The 21,308-nt window shown below is 37.8% G+C and overlaps 2 protein-coding genes across 3 annotated transcripts in view; one reads left to right on the top strand and one right to left on the bottom strand.

The window, feature by feature from the left end:
* Positions 1-14,144, top strand: part of LOC147326301 (synaptic vesicle glycoprotein 2C-like) — a 76,015-nt gene extending 61,871 nt beyond the window's left edge. For both annotated transcript variants that reach the window (XM_086301429.1, XM_086301430.1), the window contains exons 9-13: positions 807-971; positions 2,528-2,661; positions 6,658-6,861; positions 7,017-7,176; positions 8,444-14,144. In XM_086301429.1, coding sequence (XP_086157555.1) covers positions 807-971; positions 2,528-2,661; positions 6,658-6,861; positions 7,017-7,176; positions 8,444-8,627 — 847 coding nt within the window. In that variant the 3' untranslated portion in view covers positions 8,628-14,144. The remainder of the gene's footprint in view (positions 1-806; positions 972-2,527; positions 2,662-6,657; positions 6,862-7,016; positions 7,177-8,443) is intronic.
* LOC147326300 (proteinase-activated receptor 3-like) lies at positions 14,052-16,945 on the bottom strand. Its single transcript, XM_086301431.1, has 2 exons — positions 16,604-16,945; positions 14,052-16,108 (listed from the first exon to the last, which is right to left on the bottom strand). The coding sequence occupies exons 1-2, from the start codon at positions 16,668-16,670 to the stop codon at positions 15,042-15,044; spliced, it is 1,134 nt and encodes a 377-aa protein (XP_086157557.1). The 5' UTR covers positions 16,671-16,945; the 3' UTR covers positions 14,052-15,041.
* Positions 16,946-21,308: the final 4,363 nt, after the last annotated feature.

Raw genomic sequence — 21,308 nt, 5'->3', positions numbered from 1 at the left:
GTGGTCAGTTAACGCTGCACTGTCCTAATGACTTTGTGGCAATTTAGACAAAGCAGTATAATTTAAACAAAGACAGTTTCATGTCTTTTACCTTCCACCTAACCATCTGCATATATGTACACCCAGATAAATATTTCTCAGCAGATGTTGTGCAGTAGTGTTGCATCTGACTCATGTTCTTTTAATATAGATCCTTATGGAAAGACTAAAGCAACTCAAAGAAAGATGTTAGCAAAGAAAATAAAGAAAAAGACAGGAGCACTGGGAACCTGGCTGTACGGTAAAGACAGAAGCAAATGAAAAAAAGCATATATTGAGTTGTAGGTGAGTCTGGGCACTAAGGAAGGAGAAACTAACGCGTATCGATTGGCTAGACAGCGAGATAGAGCCAGAAAGGATGTGCAGCAGGTCAGGGTGATTAAAGATTGAGATCGAAATGCGCTAGCAAGTATAAAAAGTGTGTTAAGAAGATGGCAGAAGTACTACGAAGAGCTTATGACTGAAGAAAATGAGAGAGAGAGACAAGTGGAGATGGAGCAAAGATGGTGAATCAGCAAGTGTGGAGGATTAATAAAAAGAAAGTGTGGTCAGCTATGACAAGGATGCGGAATGGAAAAGCTGTTGGTCCAGACGGGATACCTGAGAAGGTATGGAGATGAGAGAGAGCAGTGGATCTTTTAACCAGTTTGTTTAACGCAATTCTGCAGAATAAGATGATGGAGAATAGAGAAAGTGACTATTACTAGAGGTTATTAAAAATGACCATATGTAACGCAATTTAATACAGAATCTTTTGCTGTGTTCAGGTACTACGGGCTGTCTGTGTGGTTCCCAGATGTCATCAAGCACCTTCAAGCTGACGAGTACGCCTCCAGAGTGAAGATTCATAACAATGAACGCATTGAAGACTTCACTTTCAACTTCACCCTGGAGAACCAGATCCACAGAAATGGGGTCTTTGTAAATGACAGGTACGCCACGCTTGGTGCACAAACTGACTTCTATTTGAATACTTTCCAGTGATCTTCAACTTTCTCAGACACCGATATCAAGAGTGGGAGAAATTATTAAAACTAGCTACAGGGTAACACATTGTGATCTAAACCTGTAAGCCTCTTTTAGCACAATGTTGAGTTTAAAGCTGCTTGTCCTGTTGTGGGATAGCAGTACTATTTGTCATTCCCACAAACAATACACCACTGCAGGTAATATAAATCTTTCCTCTTTCTCGTCTGCCACCAGGAAATTAAAAAGCTTATCTCTCTTCCTTATTCTTTCTTACGGTCTCTCTCTCACCCATATACACACATCTGGTCCTCCTCCTCCTCCTGGTTACAATTCTCACAAACAGAGCCGAGCAAAGACACATTGATATGCTGTTTTTGTTCTTTTTGCCTTCTCACTGGAGACCAGAATGCATTTATTATAAGAGATTAAATCAAAAACAGTACCATGTACTGTGTATCGTGGTGTGAAATAGCACACATAGATAACTGACTGCTAAGGCCAGACATCCTGAAGGGAGGAGATGCTGGTGGTTTTCAAACTGTGGGACATATACCATTGGTGGGGAACAGATCCACTGTAGATGGGGTGCAGCTGACCATGGAAAAATATGGAGTGGAACTGAACAGAATAAATACGTTTTTTGAAGATAAAATAAACAACAACAAAAAAACAGTTTCCTGATGCTGTCATGCTGACCAGTACTTCGATAAAATTCAACTTGGATTATTTTTTTTATTTATTATTATTATTTTTGCTGTTCCTGAATGATAAAAAAAAATGTGGAGAATGGAGGGTGAACTGAAGTGGGAAATTCCTGGTTCTGCTGGAGGACAGTGACCTTTTTTATTTTTGTAATTTTGCCTCTTTTAGCACCACAGTGAATCTTAAATCAAACCAATACATCATGTGATTAAAGTGCTGGCTTTCAACTTTAATTTGAGGGGCTCAACAAAAGTATTGCATTAACTGTTGAATTGTTGTAGAATTACAGCTATTTGTATCCATAGTTCCCCAGTTTGAGACACTCAAATGGAAGTGGACAGTATTATTATTATATTAGTATTATAAAGAATATCATACATTCTGGTTTTAAGTGCTTTATCTGTTCAGTTACAGATGTCCTCAATGCCTAATTAATTCAGTAAAAAGTAAAAGGCCTTGTATCTCCAAAAATAAAAAAATGTTAGTAGAAATATTTCAAATTTCTGCTGAGGTTTTATATCAGGTTAAATGCAGCTATTCACTTCCATCTAGCAGCCTTTGTTACATCTAATTTCTAATATTCCATCTTAAGAAGTTTGAAATTGGACCGTTTGGTTTGCATTCAGCAATTCATCCCTGCCTTTGTTGTCTGTGCAGACACTGAAATAGTGACTCTGCATTTCCCTGGTTTGAAGGAAAATTATCTGCCATCACCCTAATTGTCAATAATATGTGTTGCATATCGCTGTCAGTAGGTGCTTCTTTCTTGCAATAACTCCATCCTTGTCCACTTCCTATTTTTATTTTTATTTTTTAGGTTCATCAGTATGAGATTTAAGGCAGTCACGTTCATCGACTCATCTTTTCTCAACTGCTACTTTGAAGATGTCTCCTCAGTAGGATCCCTTTTCAGGAACTGTACCTTTGTAGACTCCTTCTTTTACAACACAGGTAAACCACATCTGTAAAATGCACACTTATTCAGGGCACTTCTCTTCTGCCTTTCCAGAACAAAGGCACTTCTCTCCAACCCAGAAAATCCTATTAGGCTCTTGTTGCCTTATACATAAGTCTCACTCAGGCTCCCCGCCTCTGTCTGGCAGTTCATTATGGATCCAAACTTCTTGCTCAGAGAAGAAAGAATGGTTTTGAGCATTTTATACCTCTGCTTTATGCCTCTAAATTACTGCTTAACCTCTGTGCCCCCTGCACAGATTGCCTCTCTGAACTAACTGTGACTTTATTTAACAACAAAAAAGTGGGCCAAGCTGTGCTTGGGAGGACTGAAAATGGCAGTTTGTAACCACATGATGACTCCTGCAGAGATACATTTTCTTATGTGATTGTTCAGTCAGACAGTTATTTAGAAATATTTCTCTGTGCATGTGGATTTTTCTTTACTAAGGCGGTCTTGCTGATTACTGTTTTCTTTTTCAGGAACAAATTTAAAATTGCAGCAGCACCAAAAGTGTCAAACTGTACTGTTAATAAATCTAAGTTATGAAAGTGTAATCCAGTTATTTTAAGGCCGACAAAGAAACAAGTTGAACCAAAAGGCAAAGGCAGGAGAGGTGTTTTAAATGGTCTGAGAGAATTGGAGCTGAATCAGACCTTGAGGGAGCACATGGTAGAAAATCAGTCCCCTTCAGCACTCAGGAAAGCGCTGAATATAGCAACAGCATGGGCATGTCGGGTTTGCCAGTAATGCTCCATGAGATGTGAAATCTTTTTGCAATTGGAAATGTGTCTCTAGAGAGCAGAATTTCACGTATTGTGTGTTTGAGAGATGCTCTTCTGCATACCTTGGATTTAACGAGTGATTATTTGAGTTACTCCCCCCTTCCTGTCACCTTGAGATCGTCTAGCCACTCTCCTCTGGCATCAACAAAGCGTTTCTGTCCAGAGAACTGCCACACAATGGATATTTTACTCAAACAGCATGAACCAGCATCGTAGTTGTTTATATTTGTGCTGTTGTCTGTCTTTTAGTCTTTAGTCCTTTATCCTGCAGAGAAGACAAACCCCTGACCGTGGCTCAGGGGGTTGGGAATCGCATCTGTAACCGGAAGGTCGCCGGTTCGATCCCCAGGCTCTCTGTCCTGGTCGTTGTGCCCTTGGGCAAGACACTTTACCCTACTTGCCTACTGGTGTTGGCCAGAGGGGCCGATGGCGCGATATGGCAGCCTCGCTTCTGTCAGTCTGCCCCAGGGCAGCTGTGGCTGCAACTGTAGCTTGCCTCCACCAGTGTATGAATGTGAGAGTGAATGAATAGTGGTATTGTAAAGCGCTTTGGGTGCCTAGAAAAGCGCTATATAAATCCAATCCATTATTATTATTATCATTAACTCTGGTAGTACTGCAGTACTTTGGCTCTCTGTAGTAATGTTAAATGGACTGTGGTGTCATTTCCTATCCTGTCCAAGCAAACTTTTTAGGCAGTCAGTATTCTAATGATGCATAGCATCATAGCCATCAAGCTAAGTGCTGTTAGCTTTTTAGAGGACTGTATGTAAAGGGTTGTTCAGACAGGAAGAAGCTAGCAGTTATTTAGCAACTTATAAACACATCATGGAATGTCAATGAAATTCAAAAATTTGCAATTAGCAAATTACATTAGCAATGACAGGCAAATTAACTGTTAGCCACATAAACCAGGCAAATCCCAAATTATAGTTTTCTCAGCTAGCAGGCAAAACATGCTACAGTAAGGAGCTAGTTAGCAGAGGTGGGACCAAGTCATTGTTTTGCAAGTCTCAAGTAAGTCTCAAGTTATCCTCAAGTCTCAAGTCAAGTCTCAAGTAATGTCAGGCAAGTCAGAGTCGAGTCTCAAGTCACTGGTGTAAAAGTCTGAGTCAAGTCACAAGTCTGAAATTTTGAATTTCAAGTCCTTTCGAGTCTTTAAAAAAAAAAACGAAAAAATAATGTTGCAGTTATATGCTAAATGTAAATATTAGACCATGTAATTTTAAAATCTGTGTTTTTCTCAACACATGACAAAATAGTGAACTTAGAAAATATACACAAATTGTGAAATTGCACCTCTTTAAAATGCAGCTCAATTAAACCTAGCTCCAAGAATAATTTTCATCGACAGTTCTGAGATAAGCCGCATGTTATTCTTGGATGCGGTTGTAGGACCGGCTTTAAAATCGCATGACAAAAATATCATACACATTAAAAAAAACTGCATCACCAACGTAGCCTGGACAACATTTGCTAGTTAGATGAAGTCAGCTATCTCATCGTAGCATATTTATATGCATATTTATAATCATACGGTTCTTGGATTGAGTGCACACACTCATGAAGTTTAGTAACTTCAGGTCACTGCAACAAGCCCAGGTACAGTTTACCGAGAGATGGGTGCAGGACCTTGAAATGCACCGTGTAGAACGAAAGACCATCGTACGTATCATAAGTTTACCAGTCTCACAAATTGTCGTCATAAATACATATTCGTTAACCGTTTATTAATAGGACCTTTGAGCTCAACGGTAATTAATTAGTAGTGGAAATAATTTCTGGTACCCATCACAGAAATGTAGCAGTGACAACAATATTGTATGCTGTAATCGTACTGGGCAATTAGTGATACAAAAAACCTGTTTTATCCTGTGAATAAAAGTATATGTTTTTGTTAATGTACCATAATAACAGAAGCGAAACGCAATATTGTGTCAGGACAATTCACTATTTATGCACAATAAATAAAGGAGCATAGCGCGACAATTTCTGTTCAGCGCCAGACTTGCTTGTAACCTATATCACTAATTATGTTATGAAAATGACGTATTAACTACTAAAAAATACTGACCTTCGTGTAAATGCTTGGAGCAGACTAACCTGTGAGCTGGAGGGTTCTGGGACGTTATATTTGATCTTTGAATGGCTGCAATCCAGGCCATCCGTCGCGTCTTTCTTACTTCGGAAACATGGCTTGAACAATTTCTCTTCAACGACGTAATCCGATAACAACCGATCTCTTTACCCGTCGGCTTCCCGTGGCTGTTATGCGACCGGCTATTGCAGTTAATAATACAACAGCTTCTTGACATTTTTGTGTTTCTTTTTATCGCTGTGTGACTGATTTTAATTGAAAGCCTGCGTGCGCTACTACCGCTTGCCACGAGTTCCCAGAATCCTTTGCGGTTCTACCCGTGAATGACATCACATTTTCAATCTCTATATAATATGCATGTTAAATTTTATATTTTTTGTAAAATATCAAGTCTTTTCAAGTAAACCGGTTCAAGTCCAATTCAAGTCCCAAGTCATTGGTGTAAAAGTCCAAGTCAAGTCACAAGTCTTAGAACATTTTTTCAAGTCAAGTCTAAAGTCATAAAATTAATGACTCGAGTCTGACTCGAGTCCAAGTCATGTGACTCGAGTCCACACCTCTGCTAGTTAGTTTAAACTGGCATGACTGGAGTAAGAATGGCTTTGATCAAATGTGCCTATCAATACATCTGAATCTAACAAATAGCTAACATATTAATGAATCATGTCTTGTTTGTTACACTCATAATCTTCTTCTTTTTTTAACTTTCTTGTGTTCTTGGGTCATTTTTATGTTTACCCTTTTTGTCAGCTCCATGTTAACATTTATCTGTCTGCTTCTTCACGTCTTGCATCTGGTCTTAGGATATACATTGTTCACTTTTTTCAATTAGTTGTATTTTATGTAGTTTTGAGCCCAAGAGTCATGATCAGATTTGAGATTAAAGCTCATTCTTGTCTCGATATAACAAAGAAAACACTTTGTGTTTTTTTGTGCTTTTGTGCTTTTGAACATACTCTTAGGTGTTGGTTTCCATGTTACAATGCATAATGTCTTGTCTGCCACTGTTCTAGTTAATAGCAAGTGGTAGTAGAAGGTGACAGTCAGATACAAACTTTTAATCCCGGGTCAACATGTAAAACCTTTCTTTTTATCTTGTACATTTACAGATATTGATGACACCAAGTTGACAAATTCAAGGGTGATCAACAGCTCTTTTCACCACAACAAGACAGGCTGTCAGATGACATTTGATGACGATTACAGTGCCTACTGGGTCTATTTTGTCAACTTCCTGGGAACGTTGGCTGTGCTTCCTGGAAACATTGTCTCTGCTCTCCTCATGGACAAAATAGGACGCCTAAGCATGTTAGGTAGGATTTCCTTTCGATGTGGGATATGAATAGCAATTTTTCCCCTTGTTGTTCTAGTGTCATGTGCAGTTGGCTTTTGTGCCTGCAGTGACCTCTAGTGACGTGAATGAAGTTATTTCAAGTTTAAGATGTAAAGCTCATGCTGTGCTCTGCAGGAGGTTCCATGGTGCTATCAGGCATCAGCTGCTTCTTCCTTTGGTTTGGCACCAGCGAGTCAATGATGATCTTCATGCTCTGTCTCTACAACGGCCTCAGTATCTCCGCCTGGAACTCCCTGGATGTGGTCACCACTGAACTATACCCAACAGACAGGAGGTGAGTGGTGCACTTACTGCATATACTAACTTAGAATACAGGAAATAGTGTGGCTCTGTGCTTTATCACTGAGCAAACCAATATTTGTGCAAAATTTTGTCTTGTCAGTTCCCCCATATGAAAGAAAGATAAAGAAGAACACGTCTTTATTATTTCTTGTTTTTCAAGACTTTTCAAGAACTAGTCTTGCAGAGGCCTAAGGCCAAGAAACATTACAACAACAAAACAAAAAATCGAGTTTTTCCTCATGCTTGGAAGTTTTGCTTTGATCTTTGAATAAAACTAAGCAGTGCTGTGCTATAGCACTGCTTCAAAGTTGGGAAGTTTTGGGAGTGTTAAATAATTTCAAATTTACTTTGATAAGTAGCAACCTCAAACCTTTTATTAGTGAAACACTGAGGACATTCACAGCCAAAGTCTGACCCATTCACAGACTGTAATGTCACTTCACAGTACTGGAAGTTTTTTTTTTTTTTGTCACGACAGTCGACTGTTTAATTCTAGACACAGGTTGGACATAAAGAAGTACAAATACTTTGTAATTTGTACTAAGTTGAATTTTCAGGCACCCTTATTTGAGCATTTATTTTTCTGACAACTTATCATTTGTACTCCCTACAGTTTAACATACAGTAAATACCTCTACTTTTTACTACTTAAATTTTCAAAACAGGTTCATTACTTTAGGTTGAAGATATCAGAAGGGAGTTATTATTTCCCGTCACTGCAAAAACCAACTAATGTGAGCCTAAATGGAGAGCCCATACTCAAGACGAAACTTGCAAATCTATGAGATGCACCATGATGTGTGTCAGAAGTGTCTCTCAACTTTCCATCCCTTGAAATAGCCATGCTTTTCATAGAAGCCACATCAAGCTGCATAGACCATATTTGGAGGTCAAGACGTTAGACACAGCAAAGGCATATAAAACACCCGGTGCAGAAATTGCATCAGAAACTGTGTTTCAGGGCTCATGTCAGTTTTTATTATGAACTATAGTAAAAAACATGCCAAGGCTTCTGTATTATCTACAGCTTTTTCTGGCTCTCTAAACTGGTGGCAATCAGGAGATTTGATTTTGTATTAGTAATCAAAAGTTCTTCTGGTGCCCTTGACTACAGCAAGAACTGAATAGAAATTAAATTTCTGCACATTTGGGATATTTGCAGCAGCATTTTTAAGAAAACATGGTGTTTCACGTTGTTAAGAAACAAATGAGACATACTTACTGTACATTTGTAACCCTCTTCTCCTCTTTGTCTGTAGGGGCACAGGATTTGGCTTCTGTAATGCTATGTGTAAGCTGGCAGCGGTGCTGGGCAACCTGATCTTTGGCTCTCTGGTTGGCATCACCAAGGCCATTCCCATTCTGCTGGCATCATCCGTGTTGGTTGGCGGCGGGCTAGTGGGGCTCCGACTGCCAGACACACGTGCCAATGTCCTCATGTAAACCTCACCACAGAACAGTATGTTGTTTACCAGGTATTTTCTCAGTTTACTGAATAGCAACATATTTACAGAAAGTGATTTGTTAAAATATTTTTGAAATGCGCTTTGCAGTTTGTTTTTTATTTACTTTTTTTCCATAAGATATGCGGAATATGTTCACAAACTCAGATTCATGATGAGTTTTATTATTCTGTTATTTCTGAGAGAAATACCTGGTAAATTAGGATAATGAAATGCAGTTTTGCAGAGCAGTAGGTGTACAGAGGAGCTTCATTTAGAATATCAAATGTTATGCCAGTGGCTTTTTACCAGAGCTATTGGCATTCTTGCAGGAATTTGGAGGAAAAAAAAGCTTTTCAGAAGCAAGCTAAATTTATCAGTGGTGATTAAAGTCTTTATAACAGCAGCTCATTGCAGCTCAGCACTACAGTGGGCGGTTTCACACATGCAGCCCACAAATGCATGTGCCAAAGCTGCAAAAGGCTTGGGTTTCTAGCAACCTTCCCCTTCCGAGTTCCAATCAGTTGTATGCTGATTAAAGGAAATGTGTGACGTTTTTGTTTACATGTGCATTTGAAGCCACCAGCAGCAGCTCAGGTTTGCCAACTGTCAAGGTTTTGGCATGAGACACTTGCTTTGAGGCTCTACCTTGTGTGGCTCATGCTGGTCAATAATTTGCTTGCCCTTAGTCAGCAAAAGGACACACAGTCCAAAATAACTGAAGACCTTTCATGCACAATGACTGCACAAAATGCTGAGCACAGGAGTTCAGTTTATTGAGTTCAGTTTATTGCTTTCAGCTGTTTATAGGAGTCTTCCCACTGACTTTTTGCTTAAATTTGTAAATGTTATATAACCGAAGGATCCATATGAGCATGAACATTCATGAACATGACACACAAGTGATAAAGATCTGTCAGCATATTATCCTCTACTTTTTTCCAGACAGGTAATGTCACACACAGTCACAGTTTTCATGCTGCAGTTTAATTACTTGTTTAGCCTTCTCTATTATAGCCATTAGGACATTTTTAATTTACTGTGTGTACAAGTCTCATCTGTTTTCTAAAGTTTTTATTTTTATTTGTTTATTTATTGTAGATATTGTCCACAGTTGCTTTCTGTAGCAGTAATCTTTTTCATGTATCAATGCGTGACTTAACTACATATAGGAGCTGTTACCCTCTTGTAAAGGGTTGAGTTTATAAAGATATAAAATTAAATTGTGAGCATAACTGAGTTCAGCTTATTTATGTAAGCCTCCAAAATAGTCCCCATTTATTTATTGGCCCCTTGGGATATTATTTGCTCATATCTCATGCTATAGTCATTACAGTAACTATGACCAGTAACAATGAAAACACTTTTAATGGTATAAGGTACAGTTATCATTGGACATGGTTAGGATCTTCAGTGTTCATTATAAAATCATTAAATTTCATAAATAAACCTAAAGCAAATTTGTGATCAACATATAGCACCAGGATGGGGAAAGAGGTATTGTTTTGAGTCAAAACTTGAAAGTTGGCAATGTTGGCTTGCTTAAAAATTATTTATTAAGTGTTTATAATTAGACAGGCTGTTTTATTATTTATTTATTAATTTATGTCTCATTCATTGCTTTACCAATGTGCTTTTCTGTTTTTTGGGTGGCGATTTACTGTGTTTGAACTTTGCTCCTACAATTTTCACTCCATTGATAAAATAGGTTGATGATACTTAAGCCTTTTGCTGCAATTTGCAAAAATGACAAGGCCATAAAAATCAATAATGATATACATAGTAGTTTAGTCCAAACTGGCAACTTCAGCAGCTACATTTCTAAAGTGAAAAGAAGTTTACATTTTCTGCTTTTTACAGTAAGAGACTTTTTTGGGCCTGGAATCCTTTTGTCTGAATGCTTGCTCTCTGCATCTCTCATGTTGGTATTGTTTAGTTCACCATGAAGGGCTTTGCTCTTTCTTTTAATTTCATCTGCCAAAAAGAATTTATACTGTAGGAAACTTCTGTTGGTATCAAATTATGTTTAGAGTCTTTTCCCCCTCTCTATCTGTCTCATTGTCCTGGTTTCTTCATAGTGTCACTTTGTCTGTCTTTTCACTCTGTTCCTGCCTTGCTGCTGCTCCGCCTGAAACTCAAAGGCCTTTCTCAGATGTTGTGCCTCTCTTACCGTCAAGCCCACCTCTCCTTCCAAACCTTGCTGGAAGCTTTGCTGCTCTATCTTGCTTTTTTCATTCCTATCTCTTGATACTGCAGTGAGCACACCTGTGTGTGTGTATTTCTCTCTCTCTCTCTGTATGTACAGCTGTGATCAGAAGGTTGCATACACTCGTCATGGCCACGAATATCATGGTGAATTTGGGCTTTTAATGATTTCTTTGAATGGTTCTTTTTTCAGGTTGGAATGATTGTACCGCACACATCTTTATTTACTTTAAAAATAAGAATTGGCTACACGAGGTGAATTTATTTTATTGTCAAATCCACACAGATTTATATACACCCCTGAAATTGGTTAAATGACTGTTAACAATTTGTAACTCAATCAACCACTTTAGTAACCATCAACAAGCTTCTGGCATAATTCTAGTTGGACATTTGACCACTGTTCTTAGCAGAAGTGTCAGGGTTCATCTAAATTGGTTAGTTGGGAAGGCCATTTCAGAAGAATAATGTTAGCAAGCTTAAACTGTTCCAAAACCAGCTCTGATGTGTGTTTGGGGTCATTATGTTGTTGGAACACCTAGTTGTCCCCCAGTTTTAACCACCTAGCTATTGATCTCAGCTGTAGTTGAAGAATTTTGAGGTAATCTCTCTTTTTTATTATTTCATCCACCGCACACTCTATCAGTACACTGGCAGTAAAACCACCCCTGAGGATTATGATGCCACCACCATGCTTGCCATTTGGTACAGTGTTCTTAGGTTTGAAAGCCTCATGTTTACTGCTCCAAACATACCTCTTGTCATTGTGGCAAAACAGCTCAGTCTTTGTCTCATCTGACCATAAAACTTTCAAGCTTGAAGGTGTCAGTTTTGGTTCAGGGGTTTTCTTTCTTGGTCCACAACCTCTCAGGCCATGGTGATATAAAACTGGCTTCAATGTGGACAGTGATGCTAGTGTTCCAGCAGTTTTGATTTCAGACTTCCTGAACATTCTAACTTATTTCTTAACCACAGAAGCTTGTTCATGGCTAACAAAGGCCTCTAGTCGAGGTATAACTTGCTAAAAAACATTTGACCAAATATCCAAAACAAATTCAAACTTGTGCGCCCAATCTTTGTGTTTTAAAGGACTAAAGAATTGTATGCTGCACAATTATTACATCCTGGAAAAAAAAAGGACAGTTCAGAGAACTCATTAAAAGCCCACAAGATGACACTGATGCCTGTGATGACTATATAGAACTTTTTGACTACGACTGTAAGTTTATTGCATGTATATCTAGACTAACACTATGTGGACAGATATTTTTTTCTAATTTTTTTCTTAAACCAAGGAACTGAGGTTTTTACATTTTGATTTATATCATGAATTGAAACTAAAAGCCATGTGTAAAAGGCCAAGTCACTCAAATTCTAAAAAAACAAGAAAACAAAACAAAAAAACAAAAACATGGTAAGATTGCAAATTCAATTTGTTTGTGATGCTCACTTATTTAAGATTTTAAAGGCTCTTTAGCCTTTGCAGCCTTGCACTATCATGCTGGCTAAGCTAGCATGTGCGTTTCCTGTGCTAGCATAAATATTTTGTAGTGCAGTGCAGACAAGGATGGTGTCTTTTGGAGGTGAATGTCATAAAAGACAAAAATAACCATCTAGCTAATTAAAGATATGGAGAAAAATTAATGAACTGCTTTATTAAGTAGGATATATCCTCTGGGGAACATGAACAATGAGATATTTCAGTCTGGACCAAAGAAGTCACTTTGATCCAAAGTGGACCAACTTTGGGCCTAACTTTGGTTCACCTTTGGTCATCCCAAAATCAAGCACTGGGGGGAGTCAACAGTAAAGTTTATCCTGAAATGCTAGTTATTTTTGAATAATCCATGGAAGTCGGATTCAACAGTATTTCTTTCCTAATTTGCAAAGGAAACACATGTTATATATTTGGAAATATTTACAAATCACACTTTTCAGCACTGTGAGCACCACAAACAAAACTACAGTGACCTCAGAGAGGGATATCTAATAAAATAAATAAAAAAGTTATTTGTAGAACATTATTTTTTGTGACTTATATGCTTGAACAACCTCCTGCTTTAGTGCTAATGAGTTGATGTTAACACACATTAGGTCATTTGTAAAACATAAACTTGTAGTTTGTTCTGCATTAGTTCCATCATACAAAAAATCATTGGAATTTCATAATTTTTGTCAGCTTTGGTGATACTGTTATTGAATGTTATATTATGTTTCTCACATATATCTTAGTTTTGGTAGTAAAGGACCTATTATTGACCAATTATTTCCTTTTTCTACCAATATAAATGGACTGCAGCTGTTTCAAGATATGAATCTGCTTTCCTGTGTTTGATGCTTTATCTCTGTCTGTCCTCGGCCTTGCCTTGTGGCTTCTCCTTCGCTCTTCCACTTGTGCTGAACAAACTTGTTATACTGTACATCACAGTTTCCAGACTGAAACCCTGCATGTTTGTTAAGTCCCTCTGTTTTGTCTGCTATATGCCATTTTGGTGTCTTTGCTGTTCCTCTGTGGAGGTTAACAGATGTGATTCCCGGGTTAAAGGTGAATGTATCATTCTCGTGTGTTGTCAGGTTTGTTGTGGACAGGTGTTCCTTAAACTGAATTGTTCTTCTGCGTCATTGTGAAGGGGCATGCTAGTGATGAGATGATTGTACTACAAACTGACCTCCAGCAGGGGTTGTCAGATCTGTTTTTCGGGTGATTTCGAGTTAGATTAGTCATTATTGTCACTGGAGCAGGAATTAAAGTGCCACCATTGAGACTTTCAGATTTGAAAAGCTCTGCTGTCAAACTACATGTGCAGGTGTGTGTGTAAAGATAAAAATCTGACCTTGACATGATTTATTTTGATAAGGCTGATAAAAAGCTCTAGTGAATACAGTGTAAAGGTGGATTCCTCTGGTATCTACATATTGAATAAAGAGTTTCATTTGAGCAGCTGTTGAACTTTCATTTTTACCAGCAGATGGTGCCATTCATACTAAATTTACCAAAACATGCAACTCTCTCTGCCTGCCCTTATTCAAATACACAGTCAAAGAATCTTTAATAAAGAATAAAGATTAATCTCAGTAAACTGTCTTATCATTAATGTCAATTACAGCCAGAAGTGAGTCATAGACAAAATTTTAACATAGTGCTTTCTTTTTTTACTACCCCAGTGTGACGTGACGGACGGACAGTAGACTTTTCCACTCGTCAGTGTCACTTTACTCTACATCCTGTCAAAGGCTGGTTAGGAAATACCAAGTCAGTGGTAGAGAGCAGAGAGAAGTAGAGTAGTTTAATAACTGATGATATCTTTGAAAAGTTCACAGGAAAGCCGGAGATACAGAAATGTATAGAATATAGTTATATACTACTGTAAAAGTTCAAAAAGGTTATGAAATCTTTTTTTTAAGTATAGATGTATAGTATTCTTACTTGACACATTTATTAATTATATTTATTATTTAATTTAAAAAATAATATACATCCTTTCATCTTCTATGTACATCCATATACTATATACATATACAAATTGACATAAAAACACACAGCTATGTTTTAGCTAAAGCCCATCATGACATTAACTTCCAGTTCAAATCTTCAGGGTAGTTACACAACAGAGGATAGTAGGGAAATTACTGTAAACACTGTAGAGAGAAAAATGAAATTCAGGGAACATGAACATATGTAGATGCATTTTACTCTAATGAATTGTTTATGCCGATTACAGTAGCTTTACTAAAATACTATTATAATAGCAACCAAATGGCAGACACTAAAACTCATATTTTATGTATCATTGCACTGCATCTTTTCAAATAACTTGTGAATTACAGTAAGCATAAAATGACCCTACATGCTGTAAATCTTGCTGCCACTACTGTCATTAAACAGGAAAATGTATTATGTACGTATACATTTCTTTTCTTTTTTCTTTTACACTTTCAAGTTTCTTATTGTTTTCTAGTTTTTAAATATAGGAGTTACGTTTTGTGTGTGGGTGTCACAAAAACAGAACTTTTATAATAAAACAACAATTATGACTCATAGAATAAGGTTAATACAACAATGATGAAATCCATTTATAGTTTTAAATGAAAAATCATGTGCTTTTGATCTCTCTTTGGATTCCTGCCAAGGAGAACATTTCTCTCATTATCATCCACAAAAATAAGAAATATGATCACTTACTTTTTAACACTGTTAAACAGGTTTCTATTAGAAAGATATGCTCAGCGTCTTGCCTTTGAAAGACATGAAGTAAAGCCTGGAGCTTGCAGATTTGGACATGAGAAGAAAAAGGAAAGGATCCAGACAGGCATGGACACAGCACAAACACACTGCCACATTAAAGTACATATACAGGGTTTCCGTTCCATTCACAAACAGTTGGACATAATGGACAAAGTGTAGGACTCCAGAGGGTACAAAGCACACCAGAAAGATACTAAACACCAGTGAGCTGGCCTTGATGTACATTCTCCAGTCAAAGTGTGATCTTGTTAACTCGTTGATGATTCGGGCAAAACACACAATTGTAACCACAAGTGGAACCATAAGAAATAAGATGATAAGAATCAGGTGATAGTAGAGTAGAAACATGTGAGAGCTGTGATCCAGGGGCAACACATCATGGCAGGTTGTGCGGTTGAGCTGAGGGAGCCAGTAGCTCTGCTGGACGATGAGCTCTGGGATGATGGCAACACCAAACACCCCCCACAGAGCCAGGCTCACCCAGGCAGCGCACATTCTCTTGGGCATACTTTTGTACAGGAATGGGTACACCACAGCAAGGTAGCGCTTGATGCTGATGCAAGCCAGCGTCATGGCCGAGCAGTAGAGATTGCCGTAGAAACATGCCGTAACAACTCGACAAGCAGTCTCTCCGAGAACCCAGTGGTTTCCATGGAAATGGTAGTGAGCCTTAAAGAAGAGGGAGAGGAGGAGGAAGAGGTCGGAGACAGCCAGGCTGCAGTAGAGGATGGCAGAAGACACCTTTCGGATTTTAGTCACTAGCAAACACAAGATACTGACGTTGGCTGGAATCCCAACTGTAACCACCAACATGTAAATAATGGGAATGACTCGGGTGCTCAGAGAACCACCGAGGTACCGCACTGTGCTGTTGTTGAGCAAGTTCAGAGCTGGAGGGGAATAATTTAGAAAGGAAGCCTGAGTCCCATTTACACAGGGCTGATTGTTAATGACTGGGGCCCCTTTAAATGTTCTGGGCATGGGAAAAACAACCTCAGAGCTGTTTTTCTGCTCCCTCCATGTCTTTTGTCCTGCAAAAAACAAAAAACAAAACCAAAAAACAATACAAAAATGAAAGTTACTGCAGGTCATTCAAAATGTAAATGAATTTCAAATATATTTGTACCAACATAGATTTCAAATATACTGGTTCAAAGTATCTATACAATGTGCTAGGTATTTAGATATTTAGTTTCATCTGTAGCCAAATGCTCTCAAAACACTTTCATCTAACTTAAATTCCACGAACAAATAATGATTAGGAAACTCAGAAAACACAAAAAAAATCCTCTCACTGAAATAGCTGGAGAATATGATGTCAAGATATTGAAATATTAACTATTCAAAGTATATATATGTATAATAAATAATTCAGGGTCATGAATCTGCTTCAAATCCTGTTTCAGCCAGTTTTTACCAAACAGTCATTCAACCCTCAGCAACACCGCCAGATGTTTTAGATTATCTCTCAAGTCCATGAAACTGTTACTTAAAGCTGTTGTTGAATTTTGACAAGCTTCTCCTACCTTTTTTCTGCTGTGTACTGCTTATACAGAGGACAAAAACGAAGAAAACCAGGAGTAGTTTCCCCATATTTTTCTTCTTGTTGATCGGCTCCCAGCTTAAGAGTCACTAGCAAGCCTCTTCTTTGTTTGTTATCACTGCTTTTCCCTGTCACCCCAGTCTGCTTCGCTCAGTTAGCTCTGTGGGAGGAACTTGAAAGCCGACCCTTGTAAGAAAAAAAAAAAATCACACGTTCACCCAACACAGTATCAAAACAAAATATCTTTGCTTTCGTTTTGAATATGAAGGACAATGGTTTTCACTTCCCTACTCTGTCTTGTCTGAAAACTATTTTATTGTTGCTGTATCTTTGCCAAAACAAATACTGACCCACTTTTTACCTGATATCTCAGTACTTTACTCAGAACTTTCTGCGCAGTTTTTCCCGTGTGTATTGTGTATCATTTTCACTGTCTTAAATAGAAATGTTCAGATATACATTTTCACACAGTTCTCCTAGTGCTGCAAGTTATATGATGCCTAAGTTTGGAGCTATGAAGAGAGGTAACACACAGAAAAAGGAAAAACTGGTGAGTCAAGGAAATGCCTGTGTGAAGATGATAAGCCTGCCTCAACACGAGCAGCTTTGTCTTCCCTTCCTTTTCTGCAGCTATTTGTGTACAGGTACGCTTACTAAAAACATTACTCATTTTGGTTCAGAAACCTTTAAGAAGGTTTCTGTTACTGCAGTTTAAGTTCTGTGTTTTTGACATGTTATTTACATTTCACTTTTACATTTACAGGAAACTTAATATGCTTGAAAGTGATCAGGGTAAGACAGATCAGGACACATGCTGGTGGAAGGATTGTTGGAGTATTTTCTCTGCTTTTATCAAAGAATAATTTATTATTGTAGACATCCAGCTGATCACAGATGTGACCCGGGCCTTGTTTTCGGCGTATATTTTTATCAGAGGGAAGAAGTAACATCAGTATCAGGGTCTGTTGTGCCCCAGCAGTGACCTCAACTTCCTGTTGTGACGTCAAACTCCAAATGTCACAGATGACTCAAACTGAGACAACCAAATGTTCTCCACTGTAGTCAACTTAATGGAAACTTTAGAATGTTCTTTTCAACCTTGAGGAGGACTAACAGGTTATGTTTAATCTATGTTTCAGTGAAAGTCGGAGACCATCCTCCACTAATTACATTTCTTTACATTAGAACTGAAGAAGCTTCTCGGATGAGAGGTGAAACGTCTTCAAGTAACTTAAAGAAGTCCAAACGCTTTTCTTTGCAAGCTCCTTTGACTACGATGACCTGGATGACTGAGAACCTTCACAGACATTTCTTTACATTTTTTTCCTCTTCTCCTGTCCGGCAGTGTGTCAGTCAGAATTGTTATCTGAAGGCCAAAAAAGGCCCAACAGATTTACTTTCCCAAGTGGATCATTATGATATTTTGCATAATGTTCCACTTGATAGTCATAGTTTATTAGAATTTTATTAGGATTTTTTTATTTTGAATTATTATAGTTACAACAGACAACACTAGGGGATGGGAAAAAAGAAGAAAGAGAAGTTGGGAAGGAATTTAACAGAAGGAGAGGGAGAGAAAAATAGAGGAGAAGAAGAGGGATAGAGACAGAAAGGGAGACAACCGACATATGCATAAATAATAGTAAAGAATAAATAATAACTGTTACTGAAAAGCACACAGTACTAATAACACAAGATATTTTTAGAAGCAGCAGCCGACCAACATAGTGTGTGTCTGTGACCCTCGATGTCTACAGGCTGTTTTAAAATTGAGAAGTGGGCACCAGCACCAGTGGTGATGCTGAATGAACAGACCCCCCCCCTCTGGACACCATGCCCACCCCCAAGGACCTAAATGCATGTGTCATGAGTGTCATGAGGCACAAGTGGCCGTGAGGGGACAGAAGAGGAATACTTCCTCAAGTCATTACAAGTCATTTGCGACCAGTTAAATATCACCCATTTTGTCTACCACGAACAGTGGTGACGTAGGCAGAAATAGCTTTTTTCATAGTCATACTAAGCATGATCCCCCGCCTTCTTTTCTTAAAAGTGGTGCAAGTGGTATGCCTAAAATAACTGCATCTTTCCTGTGTCGTCGCATTGTGTTACTTTCTGTTTCTATTTTCTAATGACAAAAAGTTTAACTTTAAAACTTCCAGAAAAGAACTAACAAAGAATTTATAACCTTCATGTATTTGCGCCAAATCATAACAGCACCCTTGAAGGCTCAAATAATGAAGAGAATGGTAAACATGAAGCTACACAATACATGCCCACCTACTCGTATTGGGCTGTTAAAAGGAATAATTTCAAAGACTAATAATTTGATTAACCAATTATTTAAAGTCCTTTAGATTTGTTATAAAAATATAGTTGTGTATTAGTATGACTTGATTTTAAGTCACTTTGTTCACACAAACCCTCAGACTACTCATTTTTTAAGTAAGACGGATATGACAACATCAGAAATTTGTTTGTGGCCAAAAAAATCATGGTAATATCTATAAAATGCCATTATAAATAAACTTAAATTTTAGACGTACTAAAGTACCGCAGTAGATTTAAAGAATATATTTGGTGAATGATAAATAAAAAAATGTAGCCACCAGGGGGCATTGGTTACAATGCAGCTTACTGAAATTAAGTATAAAAAATAAATTACTTGTGCTGTTGTTTCTATGTAGAGGGGCGTGGTTCTGTAACAAGGAATAAATGACCTAATAATAAACAGATACATATTTTCTGTATAAACCTGCAATGTAACGTCTATTTGGACATGATTTTATTTTTCTGACTGCTTATTTCTCAAACATAACGCCAGAAATTAATACTTAAAATAAACATACTATTTATATGTACTAACATATAGAAAGTTCTATATGTCTACACAGTGAACCAACAATAAAGTCACAAAGTATTCACCAAACGGTGCAACTCATATGAGGTTGTTCAAACCTCAGCACACAAAGTAGTAAACTGTCCGATGACGCAAATATAAACAACAGTGACCACGTGGAAAGTTGCACCAAACTATGCTATCACGAAAACAGTATGAATTTATTTACTGATTGTCTGCACGCACACATTCTGGACAAAATTTATGAACCCCCCCCCCAACTAACACTTTAGCTCTACAGTAGGGGTAGGGCCTCGAGTGCCGGTGTCCTGGAGGTTTTAGATGTGTCCATGATCCATCACAGCTGATTTAAAGGGCTAAATGACTCCTCAGCATTTCTTGAAGTTCTCCAGAGGCCTGGTAATGAACTAATCATTTGATTCAGGTGTGTTAACCCAGGGTGCGATCTAAAACCTGGAGGACACCGGCACTTGAGGCCTGGAGTTGCCTATCCCTGCTCTACAGTCTTTCCACCATGATCCCTTTCCACTAGTAGTCTCCTCGTGCCAGCAGGGAGCACTCTGATTGGCTTTCGCTTGATAGTACATTCAGTCTGTCACAGGAGGCTATCCTTCTTCACATGAAGGGATCTCTCTCTCCTTTAATCTCAGACCCCGCTGTCGTCATCTTTTACATTATTGCTGACTTGTGGCCACAATTGATTATTGCTGTTGAAAGCTGCGCTTATTTCATCTCATAATAAAGTGCAGTCTTCTCTTTCTCTGAGGGCGTGTCCGTGTCCTGTTAACAAAGCTGGGCTAGCTGAGAGGCCAGCTCAGCTTTCACAGTTATGGCATCAGTTGTTAGCAATTAATTAAATGAGCTTTAGTGATTTAGCATCATGACAATTTCGTCTTGCTAACCACCTCGGTCGACATTTGTGATGCAGAGAAGATGGAGTTTGAAAAAAAAAAGTTAATAATAATAATAATAATAATAATAATAATAATAATAATATGATCATGTCTAGTCTAATAAAACAGGCATGTTGATCAGGTGCACGCTCACAGCACTTTCAGATTAACAAATATGGAAATTACTTAATAATATAAGTAATTTTATATAATATAATATAATATAATATAATATAATATAATATTACGATTTCATTATTAATAATATAATATTACCTAATAATAATAAGCTTGCCTGAGCTGTTTTGCAGCTTTCATTTTCATTTTTCATTCATATATTTATTGCCCCCATGCATGTTGACAGCATGTAATACCCAGCCTTTTAATTCATCGGATTTTTCTATTAGTATTGTAATACACTTTTTGAAAATTCAAGATGTAGACCTGTTTTTCTGATTTTTTTTATATGTACATTGTCCTCACAGGACACCCACAACAAAGGTGTGATTTCTAGAATATAATACTGTAGGTTAAACAACAATTTATTTGTATCGTCAGCATACTAAGAGCTGGGAATAGGATTTCTGTACTACGATCCAGGTACACCACAGTCAGGATTACTGACCTGCTTCAGTAATCCTTGGTCATCATTTAATCTTTTCCTCTCCAGGTTTAGTTTAAAGGTGTAGAGCTGCTCCTTTTCAGCTGTTATACTTTTGTTCCCCCAAACAGCTTTTGTGACTCCCACAACCTTTTCTCCTAAACACAATTTATAGACCAACATGTAGAAAGATTATGCTTTTTCACATAATTTAATGTACAAATTTTAAACTATGAGCCTCAATGCGACATCAGAAGTGTTCATCAGGAAGGCCTTTAGTATTATAGACTCAGAAAATAAACATCATGTGCTAGTTATAGAGCCAAAGTAAGCA

This window comes from Aulonocara sp. 'chitande type north' Nkhata Bay, linkage group LG7 (genome assembly GCF_057382095.1).
Source record: "Aulonocara sp. 'chitande type north' Nkhata Bay isolate Kocher_YH1m ecotype deep benthic linkage group LG7, A_spYH_male_GT1.1, whole genome shotgun sequence".
In the NCBI taxonomy this organism is placed as follows: Eukaryota; Metazoa; Chordata; class Actinopteri; order Cichliformes; family Cichlidae; genus Aulonocara; species Aulonocara sp. 'chitande type north' Nkhata Bay.
Note: the sequence above shows the minus strand (reverse complement) of the source record. Positions and strands in the feature narration are given on the sequence as shown.